Genomic DNA, 21,293 nt, shown 5'->3' on the forward strand with positions numbered 1-21,293 from the left:
GGTCGTGAGTTCGGTTCCCGGTACCGGAGAAAAAAAAAAAAAAAAAAAAAAAAAAAAAAAGATAATAGCAGGAAGATTAGTTAAGCAATATTAAAATAACTTGGGCAAAAATAACAAAGACGCGAACCCGAGTGGTAGTAGTGGGAAAACAAAACTGGAAGTTGCAGAAACACTAAAAAAATGGCCTGGACAGAAATTGGTAGCTGACTAGGTATGGGGAATGTCAAAGGATGAAATCAAAGGCAGTGTCTAGATTTTGTTTCGGTTTGTTTTCTGGACAGGGTCTTGCTATGTAGATCACCCTGGCCTTGAACTCACTATGTAGCCCAGGCTGGCCTGAAACTCATGGAAATCCTCCTGCCTCCGCCTCCTGAGTGCTGGGACTACAAGTGTGCCCCACCACACCTGGCGGCAATGTCTGGATTTTAAACCTTGATGACTGAAAGAACTGTAACATGGTTCCACTAAAACAAACCAGAAAAAGAAATGAGTTTGGGCACAGGGGGAAGACTGACTTTCCTGGACAAGCTGATCTGAGACAGGTAGAACTGGGAGCTTGGCTAAAGGTATAGTATGGATTTTAATGTGATTTACACAGAGCGATGTACAGATGGGCAACAACAAAAAAACAACTTACAGAAAGGAAAAGAGGAGCCACTGAAAGAGCCATAAAAGGATGGGGGAGAAAAAACAATTTTCTAGGGAAGGAGGAAAGGATGAAATCGAAAAGTCAAGATAAGCATCTGAAGATGACAGTTTTCAAACTGTGTGGGAGTCAAAGGGAACAGCCCTAAAAAACTAGTCTGGCTTCCTCTGAAAACCTTGAAGAAAACTTTTCAGAGACAGTAACAGAAGCCAAATTACAAAGGGATAAATTTAGTCAACACAGATAGCTGGTGTAAATTATTTTTTCTCCCTACCCCCATCCCATAAGGGGATTGAACCAGAGCCTTCATACTGAGCTACATTCACAGTCCTTTTATCTATTTTGTTTGTTTATTTGCAGTACTACAGATATCCCCAGCCTTTTATTTTATTTCTTTTCCCAGCAAGTCTTACTCAGTTGTCCAGACTTGAACTTGCAACTCTCCTGCCTCAGCCTCCTGAGTGCTGAGATTACAGGCATGTGTCACCATGCCTGGCACTCTGCCCTGTCCCTCTTACCAGTCCTCCCATATGTCATTCACCCGCCATCAACAGGGGTCCAAAATAGGTATCCTGGGAAGTTCACAAAGCCTGTCCTTCACCTCACTTCATCTCAATCATACAAACATTGTGTTGTCTCATGTTGTCAGGATGAAAATAGTACAGTAAGATATTTTGAGAGACAAGTATCACATTCATGTAACTTTTATTATATACATGGTTATAGTTGTCCTGTTTTACTAATTGTTGTTAATTTCTTCACGTGCCGCATTTATAAAGTAAACTTTGTCATAAGTATGCATAGGAAAAAAACATTAGATATGGGGGTTCAGTACTATTTACAGGTCCAGGCATTGGAATGTGTCTCCCATGAATAAGGGGGGACTACAGTAATTAAAGCTAAATTGGAGAAACAAAAAGCTCTCCCAAAGCATTTTAAACACAAGAAACCTAGATTAAGTGTTAAAATATGGAGGTTTAGTATTCACCAGACACTAGCTTTTCGTCAAGTCACTTAACCAAAATCAGGGAACTGGTTAAAAAAGAAAAAGACCACTAGAGTCCAGCTCCAGGAAGCTGAGCAACACTACAACCTCTGTTCTTTTTCAACATGGTAGAAAAATAGACTTGAAACGCAGGCTTCCACATGAGCATTTTTTACAGTAGTCTGTAAAGTTCTCTGAGTCTTGCCCCAAATAATTTACAAGGCAGTTGTAAAGATCAGATGACATAGTACATGTTAAAGAACTGAGAGGCAGGACAATATATTACATTAAAAAGAGGACAAAATATATAAACCAGTCAGACCTGGATTTAAATTCCTGCTCTACCTAAGAACATCTGTAACCTAGGCAAATTGCTTTTAGTTCTCTCTCCCTCTCTCTCTCTCTGTCTCTCTCTCTGTCTCTCTCTTTTGGTAGTGCTTGGGACTGAACTCACCTCAGCCCCTTTATTATTTTGGTCTCACTAAGTTGCTAAGGTGCCCAGCCTGGGTTCAAACTTGCAGTCTTCCTGCATCAGCCTCCCAGAATTCAGGAATTATAGGTGTCCACTGCCACGCCCAGCTGAATTACTTCACTTTTCTGAGCCTGGTTTTATTAATCCTGAACGATGGGGTTATTGTGAGACTTAAATGAAATAACCTAAGCTTGATGACAGGTGACTTTACTTTTTGAACTTTTATTGGTACAAGTTTGCAGTGATGATTACATTCATTTTGGGGAGTTGATACATGCACATCTAATTCTTTTAATGTCTCCCTTTAACCTATTAGTCCCCTTTCTCAAACTAGGGTTCAAACTCAGGGATGCTCTACCACTGTGTTGGTTTGGGGTTTATTATAACAATATAATACAGGACACATATTTTACAAGATTGTTTCTAATAGTCACCCAAAAAATCACATACAAGAGAGTGCAGGATACTGTCCACACACTAAGATTAAGGAAACTAGCCGAGGGCCTGGATCCCACAGAAATGTCCTACATGAGTCCAGCTGAAAACCTACAGCTCATAACAATGCCTCCTACGAGCTTCACCTGGAGGCCCAGAGCCCATAACAACATCTCATGCAGGCCTGTTTCACGGATCTGCGCTGGTAAGGCCCAAAGGTCAGTGGTGGAATCTAGGTCTGTGCCAGCAGGATGAAGGATCTGTGCTAGCAGGCTGAGGGATCTGCACTGGAGCCAGAAAGCAATACTCAGAAGAACCGAGCTCCCCCGAAAGGTACCACAGCTATCCTCAGCAACAGTGAAGTCCAGAGCTCCTCTGATGATCAACATGGCTGAGTTCCCATCAAGAAAGCCAACACAATGAGCTCCTCTAGGAGACTGGCAGTGCACCATCTTCCCTTCCAGAGCCAGGATGCAATGCTCAAGGTGAGGACCAGAGCTCCCCCAAAGTGAACCGAAGCTATTCTCAGTACCAACAAGGTCCCAAGCCCCTCTGAGGATAAAAACAGCCAAGTTCATCAGGAAAGCCAGCATGACAAGCTCCTCCAAAACAACCAACAGCTCCTTACAGCTTCACCGAGCCCCCAGCAGCCTTCTCTCAGCTCCCAATAGCCTTAGTACTCAAAAGCCTTTCTCTGCCCCCAGCAGCCCAACTTCTCCTCCAGTTCTGCCTCTTAGACTGCTGGTAACAATTCTCAGGTGGGCCTCCCACACCCAACACCATGCTTACTCAGTTCAGCTGGAAGTTATAAATTGACCACCAGTTATCAATCCACTACAACCACTAAGCTACACCCCAGCCCTTTTCATTTTGTTTGTTTGTTTGTTTGTTTGTTTTGGTCTTTTTGAGACAGGGTCTCCCTATGCAGTTCAGGCTGGACTTGAGCTCACTTTGCTGGACTTTTGCTCACTTGAGCTCACTTTGCCCAGGCTGGCCTTGAACTTGCATTGATCCTCTTGCTTCAGCCTCCCGAGTGCTGGGCTTACAGGTGTGCACCACCACAGCAGGCCATCGCTTTGTATTTTTAGAGAGGGTCTTTCTACATTACCCTACCTGTCCTGGAATTTGCAACCTGCCTGTCTCAGTCTCCTGAGTACCTTGGGTTACAGGCCTCAGTCATCATGCCCAGCAGAATTTGGTTATTTTTTAGTGCTCAAAACTGACGATTACTGAAAAAGTCACTTTGAACTCCGAGATGATAGACAGTTATTAACGTGTTCTAAGTTATCCTTGACCTAGAACCATGTACCCAGTTAGGCAGTGTTGGATCCCACACTCTAAGTCAACACTTATTTGCCTCTGTTTGGGTAAGGGTTTTTTAAAAAGCTTATGGGAATAAAGGTGGCAGAAGTGATTAAAAGGACAAAAAAAGTGATTTTTTTTTTCATGCATCTTTAGAGTCCTAACTATTTGTCAGGCTAGAAGATAGAAAAGTGAGAAATGCCATCACTTTGTCTGGCAACAGTGCCAGAGGCACTTCCCTCCCTGCAACCCTTGGCTGTCCTGTCAGCTACAGCAAAGCAAACAAACAAGCATGCCACTTGGTTTCCTACTGCCACTGAGACCCAACAGGGTGGGGAAGGCGCAGGTAAGCGATCGCCTAACTTTCCAGACTCCTGGACGGAGCTCTGCTTTACTGTTTGTCCTGCACCCCGCCATCTTCCCACACACAAGTGCTTCTACCCTGTTTTCATGACAAGAGTTTACAAATTTTTTCTTTCTTCCTTTGACTGAAGAACTGAAAAAGGAGAATCGGGGGCAGATATTTATCAGATTCAGGACTTATAAGGTGAAAGGTTATAAAGAACTCTGTCCGGGAGGTCTCCTTTTCAGAACATGCCTTGGCCACAGGCCTGCTAGGCAGCTGCTCTTGCCAAAGTCAAACAGCATTTTGGCATTGAAGAGAACTCAGGCATACACAGAGCAAACAAGTAGTCTGTACTGACCTCTGCGAAATGAGATGATAAGGAAAAACTGGAAGTGAAGACAGAAACAGAACAAGGGAGAACTGCCACAGGATTTTTAGAAATTGAAATCTCAGTACTTCATAGATGTCCCCAAATGAATAAATATCGGCACTCTCTAAAACATCTCGAATCAACACCACCCTGATCACCACTTTCCTCTTGTCACTTCAAAATGTATACAGTTACACCTCATACCACTTGCGGTAACAATACTGATTTGCGTGTTTTGGTAAGCATGTTGGTGTTTTATATTTACATACACTTTCATACCCATCAAATTAAAAGTTTCTAGAAGTCATATATATATATATATATATATATATATTTATTTATTTTTTGGACAGGGTCTTACTATGTAGTTCAGGCTGCTCTTGAACTCACTATGTAGCCCAGGCTGGCCTTGAATTTGAGGCAATCCTCTTGCCTCAGCCTCTGGAATGCTGGGATTAGAGGTGCATGCCACCACATTAGCCATAAGTCCTAATTCTGAGCTTTTAAAATCAGTGAGAAGCCAAGTATGGTGGCACATGAACTCATAGCAAGACCCTGTTTCAAAAAATAAAATAAAATAAAATAAAATAACTTCAGTGAGAGTCTCACCCTCCCTACCCAGTCAGTCCTGTTCACTAACTGAAAACACCTAGAACCTAGTTGGTTAATTTTCTAGAACAGGGTGCTACCTCAAGCCACACACCCTACGGATCAACATGTTCCTGTATGTGTTTTCCAGTAATCATGATGCCTGATTCTGAACTTGCCTAGTATCAGGGTTGACTTGGAACTTGTGAGCCTCAGGGTGTCAATCCAGTTAGGGTTTGTGAGGAAGGAAAAAGGAGGTTTAACTGCACTGAATGGCCTTCCTTTTGCTGAGAAGGTAGGGGTTTTGTATACTCAAAGCCTTCTTATTTACTTCCCCCATCTCAAGCTTGGGAACATTACCTTCCTCTTTCCAGCACAAGGAATGAGATAATAATCTCCTGACCGCCCAGCACAAATATGGGACAGGTCTAGGAATCCAAGAAAAGAGGTTAGAATTCCTCCTCTTTATATGAAGTTTCCTTATTACATTTAGGAATAATATCTCAGGAACCGACTCCAAAGGCGTCTCGCAGTCAGCTGGGGAAACCCGGTTGGCCAGGTAGGTGAAGGAAACCTACACAGAATAGAGTCAGAGCCCGCCCCTCTACCTTGCTTTGGATAGTGCCAGGATGGTACATTATTTCTCTCCTTTTCCTTTCTTACTGCTTTCTAAACTACCTAGGGTGAAAAATAAGGAAAGTGTTCCACTTTGGTTGTAAACAGGGGCACTATTTTGCTTTAAATCAACTCAAAGACTGAACATGGAACAACAGATTTATGGAAAACCAGCATGTTGGCGCACACGCCTGTAGTCCCAGCACTCGGCAGGCTGAGGCAGCAGGATAGGCCAGCTTGTGCTACATAGAGTTTAAGGCCAGCCTGAACTATATAGAGACCCTGTCTCAAAATTAACGGGGAAAAAAGGTTTATGTATCTGCACTTGATTTCGTCAGTTTAGAGAGATGAAAACAAGAAAGCCTGAAAATATCTTATGGAGAAAATTTAAAGGACAAAGCATTTTTTTTCCTGGAGAAGAGAGGTAGAGCATCAGAATTTGAAGGGCACATCTCTCTGAAGACGTAACGAGGGGATCTGAGGAACATAAAGTGTTCCCCAATTTAGCAGGCAGATATTGATGGGGGATAAGCAACAGGATGCGGGCACTCCGGCACTATTTCCGCTCCCGCAGCTCAGAGCCGGGGTGAGGAGCTGGGTAGGAAGGGTGCACGCAGCCTCGGCCCGTGCCCGCCCAGGTCGGAGGGGTCGCAAGCGCGTGGCGAGCTCCCACTTCCTTCAGGGACAGCAGTTTTGTGGAGGATTTTAATAGAGACTGGGGCCGAGAGAAGGACAAACAGCATTTGTGAATAATATCAGCACTTTTTGCCCTCCGCCCCAATCCCAAAGTATTTTTGGCGCTATGGGGTTGTTTTTCACAGACTCGCGACTTGTGAGCCAGGAATAAACAGCAGCGGCTAAACTGCCCCGGCTAAGGCTGGGCATGAAAGTCCCTCATAAGCACATTTTCTATCTTTAAAAAAAAAAAAAAATAAGCCGCTCCCACACACACATGCACACTCGGTCCCCAAGGGCTCTCGCCCTGGACAGGTTTCAGACTTCGAACCCGGTTCCGATCCCCGCGGGGAAGCCGATCCACAGCCTCCTCCACCCCGTTCCCTCCTCCCCGCTAGTGGCGCACCCAAGCACAACAACCACCCTCCCTCCCGAGCACTCTGTGTCCACGCGCCCCTGAGACCGCGCTGATTGGTCAGGCTCCTAGTAAACACGGATCGGGCAGCCAATGGGAGAGCTGTGCACGAGGGCAGCACGAGCCTCCGGAATAGTTCTCTCGTGGCTCACCCGGCTCCGGCTACTATATAGAGGCAGTTTCCGGCTTCAGCGCGTTAAGTCTGCTTTCCGCTTTGGGTAGAGTTGTGAGCGGCGGTACTGCTGCTGTCCAGAGCGCTCCTTCGGCACCTGGGGAAAAGAAGGGGAGGGTTTTTTCTTCTTTTTTTTAAAAAGCTCTTGGTGTAGCCAGCAGTTTAAAACATTTCCAAATATCTTTTTGGAAGTAATTCCTTTGTGGGAACATCTTTTTAATTTTGTTTTTGAAGCCCCACCTGCTTAAGGACACTTTCATTCTTTAAGGGTGAAATTTTAACTTTTGCTAAAGGCTCCTTCTTGGATTTAGGGTTTTGTTTTGTTCTCGCGCCTTGAGAACTCAGCCCAATCATGGTGATGTTCAAGAAGATCAAGTCTTTCGAGGTGGTCTTTAACGACCCCGAGAAGGTGTACGGCAGCGGGGAGAAGGTGGCCGGCCGGGTGGTCGTGGAGGTGTGTGAAGTCACTCGAGTCAAAGCCCTGAGGATCTTGGCTTGCGGAGTGGCCAAGGTCGTGTGGATGCAGGGATCACAGCAGTGCAAGCAGAGTCTGGACTACCTGCGCTACGAGGACACGCTCACCCTGGAGGACCACCCCACAGGTGAGCACAGCCCCTGGGCAGTCTCTATTGGAGGGTGAAAGCTAATTCATCTGAAAGGAGTGCGTTGAACCTGTACTAAATGTTTTAAATCGCTCAGTTTGAGAGGTTTGAGTTATGTGTTGCTTCCTAATTCTCAGTTTTAATTTACAAATATATCCCTACCATCCACTCTGATTATTCAGCTGTTTAAAATTTCTGTATACACAAATTGCTCGTTGTTTGCTTTCTTGGGCCAGCCTTTCAAACTTGCAAAGTGAAATTGCATCAGAATCTTTGATTTAAGAACATAAGGGATGGGAATGGGAGTATTATTAGATCCCTTTCGTAGACAGTGCTGGCATCCGCGTCACACAGACGTGTTTCAAGTGTAACAAGAAACCTAACGTTACATGTTTTTCTCTCCTTTCAGGTGAGAACGAGATGGTGATCATGAGACCTGGAAACAAATACGAGTACAAGTTCAGCTTTGAGCTTCCTGAAGGGTAGGTTATCAGCTAAATGCATCTTTGGATTCTTTTGTTTCTAAAAAAATCTTCCTACTTCTGTGATCACTTACTGTTCTTGGAAAGCGTTTTAAGTGTGCCTCTCCCCACCTTTTTTTTTTTTGGACACAGGCCTCTGGGAACATCCTTCAAAGGGAAATATGGTTGTGTAGACTACTGGGTGAAGGCTTTTCTTGATCGCCCCAGCCAGCCAACTCAGGAGACAAAGAAACACTTTGAAGTGATGGATCTGGTGGATATCAATACCCCCGATTTAATGGTGAGATGCATTTCAAGATTCTATTCTACTCGATCATAGGGTGATAAAGTGTCTTGGGCTTTAGACTGAATTATCTCAAAACACCTTTTCCTCCCTTCGGCACAGGCACCAGTGTCCGCTAAAAAGGAGAAGAAAGTTTCTTGCATGTTCATTCCCGACGGGCGTGTGTCTGTCTCTGCTCGAATTGACAGAAAAGGATTCTGTGAAGGTAAAAACCTGCTGAAAGTGGTAGACAGATATAACAGGAAATGTGGGTTCGGGGATGGGGTTAAAGACATGGGGTAGGAGCAGAAGGGATGTCATTAGTTGTACTGTTTTTCAGTATGTACACTCTCTGTCATTGCTAGGTGATGACATTTCCATCCACGCTGACTTTGAGAATACATGTTCCCGCATTGTCGTCCCCAAAGCAGCCATTGTGGCCCGCCACACTTACCTTGCCAATGGCCAGACCAAGGTGCTCACTCAGAAGTTGTCGTCAGTGAGAGGCAATCATATTATCTCAGGGACGTGTGCGTCATGGCGAGGCAAGAGCCTTCGGGTGCAGAAGATCAGGCCATCTATTCTGGGCTGCAACATCCTTCGAGTTGAATATTCCTTGCTGGTGAGTGGGTAGGGGTGGCTGTAGGAGAGTTTATTTTGAGAGTGGTGTTTCCCCCAGGCCTCTCATCTAACAAACTCCCATCTTCCTTGATAGATCTACGTTAGTGTCCCTGGCTCCAAGAAAGTCATCCTTGACCTGCCCCTGGTGATTGGCAGTAGGTCGGGTCTAAGCAGCCGGACATCCAGCATGGCCAGCCGAGCTAGCTCTGAAATGAGCTGGATAGACCTAAACATCCCTGATACCCCAGAAGGTGAGCCACACATACTGTCTTTTTTTCCTCTCTGGCCTTTTTTAGGCTTGTAAAATTGTGATGGTTTGGCATTTCTTGGCTAGGCTTCTTATCCCCATATTTTTTCACTGTAGCTCCCCCTTGTTACATGGATATAATTCCTGAAGATCACCGATTGGAGAGCCCGACCACTCCGCTGCTAGATGATGCCGACGGGTCTCAAGATAGCCCTATCTTTATGTATGCTCCTGAGTTCAAGTTCATGCCACCACCCACATACACTGAGGTGAGCATTGTCATTCATGTTTGACCCAAGCCTTCTGTGAGTGGCTGTCTTGGAGGAGTGCTAAAGGAGGCTGTTCTTGTTCTTTCCCAAGGTGAAAGTCTCTGTTTTGTTACTTTCAGGTGGACCCTTGCATCCTCAATAACAATGTGCAGTGAGCCCGTGGAAGAAAAGAAGCAGCTGTACCTACTTGTTTCTTTCCGCCTCTCTTCTGGATGCTCACTTTTCCAGAGACTTTGTAGTCTCTGCACCGGGGTACGGGTCCCTCCCAGCCTCAGACTCCCTAATGCAGGCGGTGATCAGCAGGCAGTTTTCAGGCCTCAGGTGGCGTGGACTTGTCAGTCCGTACCAATGTTGGGATATAGGAGTGTTTGCTGGATGGGTTTAAAAACACACTAAAAACATTCAGGCCCATTCCATTTTCTCAGATCTCCTTGAAAATTGAGGCATTTTCACTACTCGGGGTTAGAAATGACCACTGAAAGAAATGAAACCTCCCATTGTTTTTTTGAAGGGAATTACAGATCTTGGAATAACATCAGATTTCACACTCTTGTGCCATATGGAACAGAGTGGACTAGGCAAAAGAGGTTTTTAAAATCAGTGTTTCCCTTTGTTTTGTACACTTACAGGAAAAAAAAAAAAAAAAAAAAACGGAAAAGAAAAAATGCTCTAGGGCTAATTTGGTTTCCGCTCTAGAGAGTGCTTCTCCTGTGGGAAGTTGCTCTCACATGACTTTGCTTAGAATACAGTTTAACCTGGCGTAAAGCAGTAGCAAGTATGCCCCACCAAAGGTCTTAAAAGCCATTTTTAGAGCCTTATTGCACTGTTTTCTCCTGTTGCAAACTTCCTTACATGGGAGGATATTTTTCTTTCCATGTGATTCCTTGGAATTGAGTCCAAGGTGATGCTCTCAGCACTTTAGTTCCTATTATTTGTTCCTGTGTTTTTTCTTCCCCATCTCACATGAAAGCTACTAGTCTCTGGGGGTAGGCATAATGACACACACAAATGTGTTAGCATTACTTTGGCAACTTTGTCCCAGTGTACAGAATTGTATAATTCCGACACCAATCACATAAGGGTTGCTGCTCTCAGCCTTTCGCACTGTGACTTCTCTAAACCCAAGGAGGGACTCTGGGACAGATGCCCCAACACTGATCAGAGCCTCCAGACACTGCCATGAGAACCTTTAAGGGCTCCTTGGACCCCTTTCTGCCCAGTGTTAGGAGAGGGGGCTGCCCCTCTTCTCACCGTAGCCACTGGCACTTGATCAGCCCCCCTTAGCCAAAGCACTTTGTTCGCTGTCCTGTGTCAGAGCACTGAGCTCCACCCTTTGCTGAGAATTTTTACCGCCAGAAAGTATGTGGGTTGAAGGTGGTGGTATCATTGTTTTTGTATTTTGTGTAACTTTTTGTATGATACAAACTATATTTTATACTTAACCAGATGTATTTTCACCCCATGTGGGGGTATTCTTTGTAAAAAATTCAAAAATAAAAAAAATTTTTTTAATGGCAAAAAATGTCTGTTGTCTTTGGGATAGCATTGGCAAAGTTATGAGAAGGCATTCTTCTTGAAGGAGCTTCCCCACCTTCCCGGTTGCTGTTGCTGAAGAACACTGTGTCAGCACTCCCGCACCCAGGTGGGCTGGGAGATGGGGAGCAAAGGGACTCAAGCTGGTTTGCTCCCCTTTCTGATTCACTGAGGAACTGTAGAAGGTTCTTCTGTTGGTCTAAGCTAGTTTTCCACATTCATAGCTAATCATTACTACATTCCTTCATTTTTGGAGTTGATGAGTTCTTGAATACAGAGAAACCACATTTGGGAGGGGGTTTGGAGGGGAAGTGTTGAGGTTCTCTTCCTTCCTTTTCAGTACTGGTTGAACCCAAGGTCTTGACACTGAGCTATATCTCCAGCCCCTTTTTTAACCTTTAGGCAGCTTCTGGCTAAGTCACTTAAATTGGCCAGGCTGGCCTCAAATTTGAGACCGTCATGCCTCACCCAGAGTACTGGGGTTATGGCATGTGTTATGCGTATTATATATTTGTTAAAGTTTTGCGGTGTTGGAGTCTGAACCCAGGAGCCTCCAACGAGAGTCCTAGAGGCTGTACCACTGAGCTACACCCTCAACTCCAGAGGTTCGTTTTTTATGGCTTGTTTTTCACCATAAACATTCGTCCCAGTATAAACCTGTTTTGTGTGCTGACAAGAATAACTGTTTAGGACTTGAGAGACTTCTAGTCATGAGTATCATATTCTTTGGAGGTAGCTACTTGCCCTTCCTCCTTTCCTTTTTCTTTCTTTCTCTCCTTCCTCCCTCTCTCCCTCTCTCCCTCCTCTCTCTCTTTCTTCCTTTTGTGTGTTTGGCTTCACTATGTAGTTCAAGGCTGGCCTTGGTTTGGTTTGGTTTGGTTTTGAGATGGTCTCTGTAGTCCAGGCTGGCCTTCAACGCACTAAGTAGCTCGAGCTGCTCTCAAACTCCAGCAAATCCACGTTCCTCAGCCACACCCAGCTGGCAGCTACCAGCTTTATCTCTGCAGTTCCAGCGTGTATTTTGTCCAAGTACGTAATCATAACTCAGTAAATGCTGAATATTTAACCCACCCTCATCCTGTAGGATATGCTTAGGCAGTTCCTGTTTATTTCTTAAGGGTTTTTGTCATTTCTTTGGTGTTTATACTAGGAATTGAACCCAGGATCTTTGCACTCAGCTACATCCCCAGCCTTTTAAAAACTTTTAATATTTATGTATTTTTGAAACAGGGTCTCACTAGTTTAGACTGGCTATTTATTTATTTAGTTTTTGAGACAGGGCCTCACTATGTAGTTCAGGCTGGCCTCAAACTCACGGCAATCCTTTTGCTTCAGCCTCCTGAGTATTAATTACTCAGGAGTATAATTACTTCAGCCTCCTGAGTATTAATTACTCAGATAGTATAATTAATACTATCCCTGGCATTAATTTTTGAGACAGGGTCTTGCTAATTTGTCCAGGCTGGGCTCAAACTTATGATTTTCTTGCCTCAGAATACTGGGATTGCAGGTGTGTCCCATCACAACCAGCTTCAAGGTATTAATAATAGATTCAGCCAGGCATGGTGATGCATGCCCGTACTAGGAAGGCTGAGGCAGGAGGACTGCTACAAATTTGAGGCTAATTTGGGCTACATAGTGAGTCCAAGGCCAGCCTGAATTACATAACAAGACAGTGTCTCAAAAAAAAAAATAGATTGATACCACAGTTTCATCACTAATTGAGATGATTTGTATTACTAAATGAAATGACAGAGGTCAATGTATAGTAGTTTCTGGTTTCTCGTTCAAAATTTTTCAAATAGATCTAACCCTATTTGGCTCCCAAAAATCCTTTATAAGAATAATGTGCACCGGACATAGTGGTACATGCCTGTAATCCTAGCACTCTGGGTAGCTGAGGCAAGAGGATCCCAAGTTCCAGCCCAGCTTGGGCTACCTAGTGATTTAGTGAGACTCTGTTTCACAAAAAAAAGAAAAAAAAAAAAAATTACTGATGATATAGCTCAGTGTGAAGGATCTGGGTTCAATAATCCCTAGTACTGAAAAAAAAAAAATCAATATGAATTGAACAGAAAGTAGAACTGAAAAAAAGATCTTTTCCATTCCATCTTCATGTTTTATTTGCTTATTTACCTTACGTTCTCCGTAGCCCATTTGTTTTTTTTTCCTCCTGGCCCTCTTTGTCCCTGGTTCTCCTCACCAGTTTGTCAGTCTCTAACTCTCCCTGTTGCTGCGGTGACTTTCACCTGGATTTCTCCCCTTTCTCACCTCTTCAAGAATTTCATGGCTCCTCCCCTTTAATTTTATGATCAGAAAACTAGGTCAAAGTTAATGGAAAAGTTTTCTCTGCAGCTTGTTTTCCAGGGACTGGGAGGGTGGAGAGAACAAACCAGAGGGCAAAGAAGGGATGGAGAGCCCACAGAACTGAGTCTGCTGTCCTGTGTCCAGAGTCTGGCTACCGGCACCCGGTGGAAGAAGAGGGAAACTGGGCGTGGTGGTGCACACCTGTAATCTCAGGATTAGGGAGGCTGAGGCAGGAAGGATTGTTGTGAGCTTGAGGCCAGCCTGGGCTACACAGTGAGTTCAAGGGTAGCCTCAACTCCATAATGTTACCCTGCCTTAAAAAAATAAATAAATAAAAAGAAGGAGGATGGCAGGAACAGGATACAATAGTTAACCCTGTGCCCAAGGCCCCTTACACAGATATGATTCTGGAAGGACCAGAGCATATGCATCCCCTCCTGATAGCCTGATATTTTTAGTCCAGTGCCGTCCAAAAGCACTTCCCACGATGATGGAAATATGCTGTCCACTACAGTAGCCACTAGCCACATATGGCCACTGAATCCTGAAATACAGCTCCTGTGACTGAAAACTGATTTTATTTATTTATTGGACTGGGATTGAAACCAGGGCCTTTGTACCAAGTTATATCACCACCCCTACTCTATTTTTATTTTGAGACAGAGTCCTGCTAAATAGCTAAATTACCCAGGCTGGGCCGGAATTTGTGATACTCCTGCCTCAGCCTCCCTGGTGCTGGGATTACAGGTTTGCAGCAACATGTCTACCTTGAATTTTCAATTTTATTGAATTGAATCAATTTAGCTTTAAATAGCTTCCCATGACTAGGAGCTACCATATTGAACAGGACAGCAAAATCGAAGGAAGGAAGGAAGTAGCTAGGGCTGTTTCTCCAGAGGAGATTCTTCCTCCTTCAGCACACGAAGGCTCCACGCTATCTCCTTTTTTCTTCTCTTCATAATTTCTACCTCAGCCCAGAACATATTCAGCACACAGCACACTTCCCTGGGTAACAATCCAGCTGCTTGCCCATCAAGTGGGTAGCTATTTGGGCCATTCCCTTCTCATGCTCCGACTGACAAAGGCATGATATAGTCAGAGTCCACCGTAGGGACAAAGGCCAAACAAACTCCTGGGCCCTTAACCTGTTACTCATAAAAAGCACCATTTGTGTTTCCTTCTAAGACAGAGACTTAAAAGTAGTTTTTTTAAAAAAAGTGTTTTTTGCTAAAAACTATGACTCTCCACTTGGGCCTTCCATGGCCCAATAGGAAACTAAAAGCAGAACAAGCTTGACCTTTATTTTATATCCTTTGTTACCTTAAAACTTTGGGTCAAGTCCCTTTTTAGCGCTGCGTGTATGTACATTAATCATTTAGGAAGTGCCTGTCTAAAAGTTGGTAAAACAAGATTGCATATCCCTGATTTTACATAATTTCATATGCCTTAGTGCCTGAGTCCACCAAGATAAAGAATTTCCAGGGCATTCAATGACTCGCAGAAGTCTCTAGTCATGACCCCAAACTGAAGGTCAACTTGGGTTCCAGCAGAGACTCATGAGATTGAGACTGGGCCAAGCAAACACAGCCATCTCATGGAGACTCGACTGCCCCCTCCAGCAAAAGAACTCTGGGAGCCATCTTGTAAAAGAGAACTGAGATCATGATCATCAACCTCCGTCCCACTCCAGCAAATTGATAATCCCTGGCCTAGTTCTCTTTCAATTATGAGTGGCCCAGTCTGATCCTGCTTACTACTACCCAGCCCCTGCCAGCCACTGCTCAGGCTGGAGCCCTTCCCTTATCTTCTCTCACTTCCTATTTCACACTTTTGCCTGTCACTGTAGTTTTTATTTCCATCATCATTAAAGCAAGGACCCACATGAGCCAGCAACATTTTCACATGCCATTTATTTATTTCTATATTGCTTTGTGGGGGATCAAATCCAAGGACCCACACATGCTGGGCAAGCACTGTGCCACTGAGCTACATTCCCCAGCTCTGCCTTTGCATTTTTAAAGAACTGTAACTTACAGGTATAGCCATTAGGGGAGATCTAGTTCTGAGTGTCATTTATTCATGAGAGCTAACATAATACAAGAAGATCAGGGAAAAGCCACAATGAAAACTATCTAAAAAAGAAAAGAGCTTTAAAAATAAAATAAAATGTATAAGAAGGAGACAGGTATTTCCAAACCAGGATCCTCGGCTATCTTTGATACCTCTGAACAGACAGGATCTAACACATGATCTAACTGAGGTTGGGACACTGGGGTGAGGGGGTGTGACCAAGCATATGGCCAGTGAAAACCATCACACAGGAGCTGAGTGGCATGAAGTAGGGTGAAAGAGGGGTCTTTATCCAATTCTTTTGATGGGCTAGTGACCCATCTTGACCACCTCTACGTGATGGAATGCGTGGGATGGACCAGGAAAGTATTTTACGGGTCCTGTAATGGCCACAGGCCCCGCCCACAGTAGTTCTGGACATAGAGACCAGCAGATTTTGTCCCTTCTTTTTCTGCCCCTATTTCCACCTCCATTTCCTATACTGAAAACTCCCTCTCAGAGATAGGTACAGACCCCAGGTTACAGGTCGTAGCCCAATAGGTGAGTTTAGAACCTGGAAAAAAATTCAGGGATTAGCCTTCCTACACTATTAAGAAGAAAGAGTAAGCAGGGCATGGTGTGCACACCTATAATCTGCATACTCTGGAAGGCTGAGGCAGGAGGATCAAATGTTTGAGCCTAGTTTGGGCAACTTGGTGACTTAGTGAGACCCTGTCTCAAAATATAAAATAAAAATAAAGAAATGAAGGGTGGAGGATACAGCTCAGTTCTCAATGCAAAGGACTTAAGTTCAATTTCTGGTACTAGAGGGGAAAGAAAAGGAGAAATAGTAGTTAAACATGTGAACCCTAGAGCCGAACTCTAAATTCACATTCTAACTTCCACCACTTAACCAGCTGTGTGACCCTTGGCAACTTGTTTACCCCTCTCTGCCACAGTTTGTTCATTTGTAAAATGGGGAAATGGAGATAATAATACTGCCTATGAGAGAGAGAGAGAGAGAATATTACAGCAATGGCGAGAAAGTGTTTGTTATCTAAGAGGAGATGGCTGGGCGGGTATGGTGGCACACACCTATAATCCCAGTACTTAGGAGGCTGAGGCAGAAGGCTCACTGGGAGTTCAAAACCAGCCTTGGCTACAAAGTGAGTTCAAGGCCAGCCTGAACTTCAAAGTGAGACCTGTCTCAAAAAACAAAAAAGAGGGCTGGGGAGATAGCTCAGCAGCACAGTGCTTGCCTGGCAAGAACAAGGTGGTGAGTTTGATTCCTGGTACCAAAAAAAAAAGAGAGAGAGAGAGAGGAGGTATACATCCCTTGCCTGCACCTCAAATAATTCCCTCCAGGCACATCCCGAAGGTTGTACTTTCTGTCTGACCTGTCAGGATCAGACCATTCTCCCTTTGATTCTCTTAACTTCCTGCTTGTGTGGGATAACAAAACAGTATGGAGCTGACTTGGCAGAGAAGAAGTAGCCACTACTAGGACTGCCCCCATCCCCAGGCCTGAACAGATCCTATACACATCCTCCAGCACCTCATGGTATAGCTCTGGGAGCATGAGAATTTATTTTTTCTCACTCCCTCTGTGCATTATCGGCCTCACCTCCTGGAAATTAACTGAACTTTCTTAGCCCTTATTTTAAAATGTATTTTTGAGAGATGATCTTGATATGAAGCCCAGGCTGGCCTTGAATGCAGGATGATCCTCCTGCTTCAACCTCCTGAGTGGTGGGATTACAGGTATGTACCACTGTGCCTGGCTTGAACTTACCCTTCAGTACACACTCCTAGGGAAAAGCTTCCCACCACTTGGAGTGGTAAACTGGGGCTGTACAACAGTGCAGGACCAAGGACTCCAAGGTATTGCTCCTTGTTTGATCTTTTTCCTGGAGTAACACAAAAGCACATGCAGGTGAGCCCACTGATGAGGCCCAATTTAACCTATTCTGGCTCTTCCTTTTCCTGATCGGTCCCTTAGCGTGGCCCTTCCCTACTCTCTGCTGAGCCTGTTATGTTAGGAGGAAAGCATGAACAGACTCTGAAGGCTGAGATTTTCCCAGCTACCAAATGATTTGCCTTCTCCAGGCAACGGAGTGAGGGGAGGAGGCAGAAGACAGGGAGAACGCAGGCACAGGATTGTGAATTCCGCGTGCCCAAGTCCTGGGATGTCAACAAGGTTCCGTTTAGTCTTTTCTGGGTGATGGAGCTGCTGACTAGACCTCTCCAAGTCAATCAAATAGTCAGTAAACAGGTTGTGGGAAATATCTGGCTGGGTGCTCAGCATGGATATTTTTAACCTCCCAGACAGATGAACAGAGGAAGGATCTCAGTTGTCGGGAGGGAAGAGTTTAGGGGCTTCCTTTATATGGTCCTGTGGCTGAAGCTCCTTCTCTGTCCACCTCACCTGTCTAATTCCAGTTTCCTCCTTTGTCCATCCAGGCTCACAGTTAATCCTTCTGAATCCTGTTCTGTTTCTCTCTATTCTTGGTCTTTTATGCTTGCCTCGCCTTTCAGTTTGAAGAAGCTTTGCTTTCTGTTCCGGACTCTGAGAAGTCTTTGCCTCTGTAACCCTGAAGGTCAGGGGGAGGTGTTGGACCAGGACTGATGGCTCTTTTTCTCTCCAGTTCTCTGATAGACTGAGACAGAAAAATTGCAAGTTCTAACCCAACCTGTGCAACTTAGTGCATTAGTGAGACTCTGCCTCAAAATAAGTGTAAAAGGGCTCGGGCTGTAGCTTAGTGTGAAGGCCTGGGTTCAATCTCCAGTATAAAAAACCCCAAAACCAAAAATTCCCAATTTGGGCTTTTAGCCTCCCTTGGCCTTCCCTTTAGATTGGATTTCCTCCTATACCCAAAGACTGCTCCTCCTCTTCCTCTTTGTTCTTTTCTATATCTCCTCATCTTATTTTATTTATTTATTTTGAGACAGGGTCTCACTATGTCATCCAAACTGGCCTTGAACTCGCTATATAGCCCAGGTTACCCTTGAACTCATGATCTTCCTGCCTCAGCCTCCGGAGTGCTAGGATTGCAGACATGCGCCATCACACCCAGCTCTCAGCTTCTCTTCTGATATAGCCTGGCTTGCTTTGTGGGTGGAGGGAGGAATCCTTGATGCAGATGCTCCAAGACTATATGGGAAGCCTGAAGGAGATGGAACTGGGGACGGGAGATCCCACTGTGATTCATGTTTCTCTTTCTGTGCCTTGACTTTTGCTGAGGTAGATGAACAGAAGCTCAGCCTGAGGAAACTCTGAAGAAGAAAACAGAAGGCTCACAGGTTAACCTTGCTTACAAACATTTCAAAACCTGTACAGTTTTTCCCCCAAAATTTAACTTGGTCATAAACATTTGGAAGCCAGATTTCAGAGGCTGTGAGTATTGGTCAGGGATAGAGTGTTTGCCTAGCATGCACCTGGGCCTTGGTTTGATCCTGCACACTGCACAACAAAGTAACAATTTAAAAGCAACTCACTCAAATCTACTGTTCTGTCCACTCTTAGAAAGCAATCAGGTTTGGGAACGCTGCGCCACGTTCTTTCAGAGTATGAACCCACGGAAGCAGAAGGGGCCAGCAGGCTCAGGCAAGCTTGTTCTTACCACTTCCTGTTGTGCTACACTCACCTGCTTCAGGCCTGCACACCTGCAGGCTTCCTGTCTGGAGTTTAGGTCTTAGGTCGTCACCTCTGTTGTCAGAAGAGCTTCTCAAATATTTTCTGTGCAGGACCTTTAAGTTCGGGACAGTGACCATTTTTCTTGGGCTCCCAGAGCGGGCCAAGGTGGCCTGTCACAAGCCACAAATTTCTTTTATGGGCCTACATTGTGTTTTAAAAATGCAAATTTTGATATACAGTACATAATATACTTGTCTTGGTTTTTGTGTAAGCATATTCTCCCACCAAATCTTAAATGTAAAGCTGACATTGAGGAAGATGTGCCACATACATTCTGCGACCCCTGATAGTCCTCAGCACATTGCCCCATGAGCAGACTGATGCAAGCCTCATAGTTTAATAAAGACATGAGGCAAAGAGAGACAAAGACATGGAGATCCAAGAAGAGGAGAAGAACCTGAAAGATAATAGAATGAGTCTGAGTGATAAGATATCTTTCTGGTCCCTTCCCCAAGCCCAGCCTGGCCCTGTCCATCTCCTGAGAAGTTTGCAGACATCACTGATCTCTCTGGACAGGTGTTACGCTAGTGGCCCAGGTTGGAGAGAGACCCAAATAGGAGCCAGGCCAAGTAAGGGAGAGGTGAGGGGCCAAGAGCAGCCAAGTATGGTCAGACAGGAACGTTGTCCAGGCGCCAGGAGAAAGGCTTGGAGAAAGGAAATGGAGTACTTAGAAAAGGGCTGGTCAGCATTTGCTCTTTCTCCCTCAGACCCTGTTTTTGTCTCACTTCCTCTTACCATTCTTCTTGAGAAAAATGAAGGAAAATATTTAGCTTAGATGAGAGAGTTTTGTCTCCAAAATGGCTGTATCCTTGGTCATAGCAAAAGGGGTGTAGAAACAGGAAGCCCACCTAAGTTGGGAATACAGATTTAAGGCCTTTCTTATCTGGGAGAGAATAGGTGAAGTCCCATTTGGATAGGAAAAGAAGCCCCAGTACTTATCCGAGTCTCTTTCAGATCAGAAAGACCTTAAATCTGTATTTGCAACTTAGTTGGACTTCCCTTCTCCGTATCCCTTTTGGTAAGACAAAGACAGATCTAAGTAACCTCCTCCTATTCTAGTACGATCCATGCTGACCTGAGTGTAACAGAGTGTTAGACAAGATTTGGATATTTCCCCCTTCTTTACTGTGCATCAGGAGAAACAGAGTCACAGAATGGGGACTATCTAGGGAGGGGCATGGGACTCAGTTCTGAGGAACATATCCCACAACTGAGGATCCTGAGAGGGAGGAGGTTTGATAATGGATAACACAATAGTCCCAGACTCTAAGATCATGAGGACATTGGTCAGGATCAGTTGAGAAATCCTTGGATTCACCCACGAACCTCTTAGGTTTCCAAAGTGATAGACGTAGTCTTTTAGGTCCTGCTATTGGGTTGGGTCAGTGTCCTCCTACTCACTGCCAAGTAGGACTGCTGTGGGTGCGCTTTTTCCCTCCAGGTTACAAAGAGGCAAATTAAGCTTTGTTGGATAAGGCAAAGGCCTTTCTGAGGTGATAGCAGGAAACTGGAAATCCTTATTTCTAGATTTGTGATCCCAAGTGACCTTGTGGAAAAGGTGGACCTCAGTAGAGGAAAGTTCAACAGAGAAGAGGTCACTGCTGGTCCAGCCAGATTACCAGTGCTATTCTGGTCTAGCTCATTTATCTTCTCTGTCTTCCAGCCAGGAATGATATTTGAGGAAAGACAGAGGGGACCAACCAGCCCCTTCCTCAGTCAGAAATCTCTGGTGACCTGCTTGAGTCATGATTTACAGGTCATGACTTTGAACTCTGTTCTAGAGTTTTTCTCCTTCCTCACTAGTTAATGGGATTGTTGATCTCACTGCTACTCTGGCCGAAAGGGTTCTTGGAAATGACTGGCTAGATGCCTGAGGTATCTTTAGCTTGCCTGAGCTGAAAATAAGGTGGGAAAATCCCACAGGTGGAATGAGTTCAACGCAAGCTGGACACATCCTGCCTTTGTTCTCGAAACCATTTGGATTCTGGCAGGTGCATCCACATCAACCCTACTGTGTGAGTGCTAGAAGGGTTGCTAGTGGACATTTAATCCAAGTTCGTGTATCAGACATGAGGAAATTGAGGCATGGAGATTTGACACAGCTTTCCCAAGGACACAGAACTATGGGGTGGTGAAACTAGGACAATGAAAGGGTGCTTTTCCCAGTTGAGAGACAGTCCTTCCCCTTAACTTACTTCTTAACCAG

General features: G+C 44.7%; 1 protein-coding gene across 1 annotated transcript; it reads left to right on the plus strand.

Annotated features, from left to right (window-relative positions):
* Positions 1 to 7,035: 7,035 nt before the first annotated feature.
* Positions 7,036 to 11,026, plus strand: Txnip (thioredoxin interacting protein). The gene is made up of 8 exons (XM_005413419.2): positions 7,036 to 7,623; positions 8,033 to 8,105; positions 8,238 to 8,385; positions 8,491 to 8,593; positions 8,733 to 8,989; positions 9,083 to 9,239; positions 9,353 to 9,504; positions 9,624 to 11,026. Exons 1-8 carry the CDS (start codon positions 7,374 to 7,376, stop codon positions 9,657 to 9,659), a joined length of 1,176 nt encoding a protein of 391 aa, XP_005413476.1. The 5' UTR covers positions 7,036 to 7,373; the 3' UTR covers positions 9,660 to 11,026.
* Positions 11,027 to 21,293: the final 10,267 nt, after the last annotated feature.

The sequence above is a fragment of the Chinchilla lanigera genome, unplaced genomic scaffold (genome assembly GCF_000276665.1).
Source record: "Chinchilla lanigera isolate Chin_1 unplaced genomic scaffold, ChiLan1.0 scaffold00167, whole genome shotgun sequence".
In the NCBI taxonomy this organism is placed as follows: domain Eukaryota; kingdom Metazoa; phylum Chordata; class Mammalia; order Rodentia; family Chinchillidae; genus Chinchilla; species Chinchilla lanigera.

Coding starts and splice junctions, on each gene's coding strand:
- Txnip (XM_005413419.2), top strand. CDS start 7,374: ATGGTGATGTTCAAGAAGATCAAGTCTTTCGAGGTGGTCTTTAACGAC. Junction 9,240..9,352: donor CATCCCTGATACCCCAGAAG/GTGAGCCACACA, acceptor TTTTCACTGTAG/CTCCCCCTTGTTACATGGAT. Junction 9,505..9,623: donor CACCACCCACATACACTGAG/GTGAGCATTGTC, acceptor TGTTACTTTCAG/GTGGACCCTTGCATCCTCAA.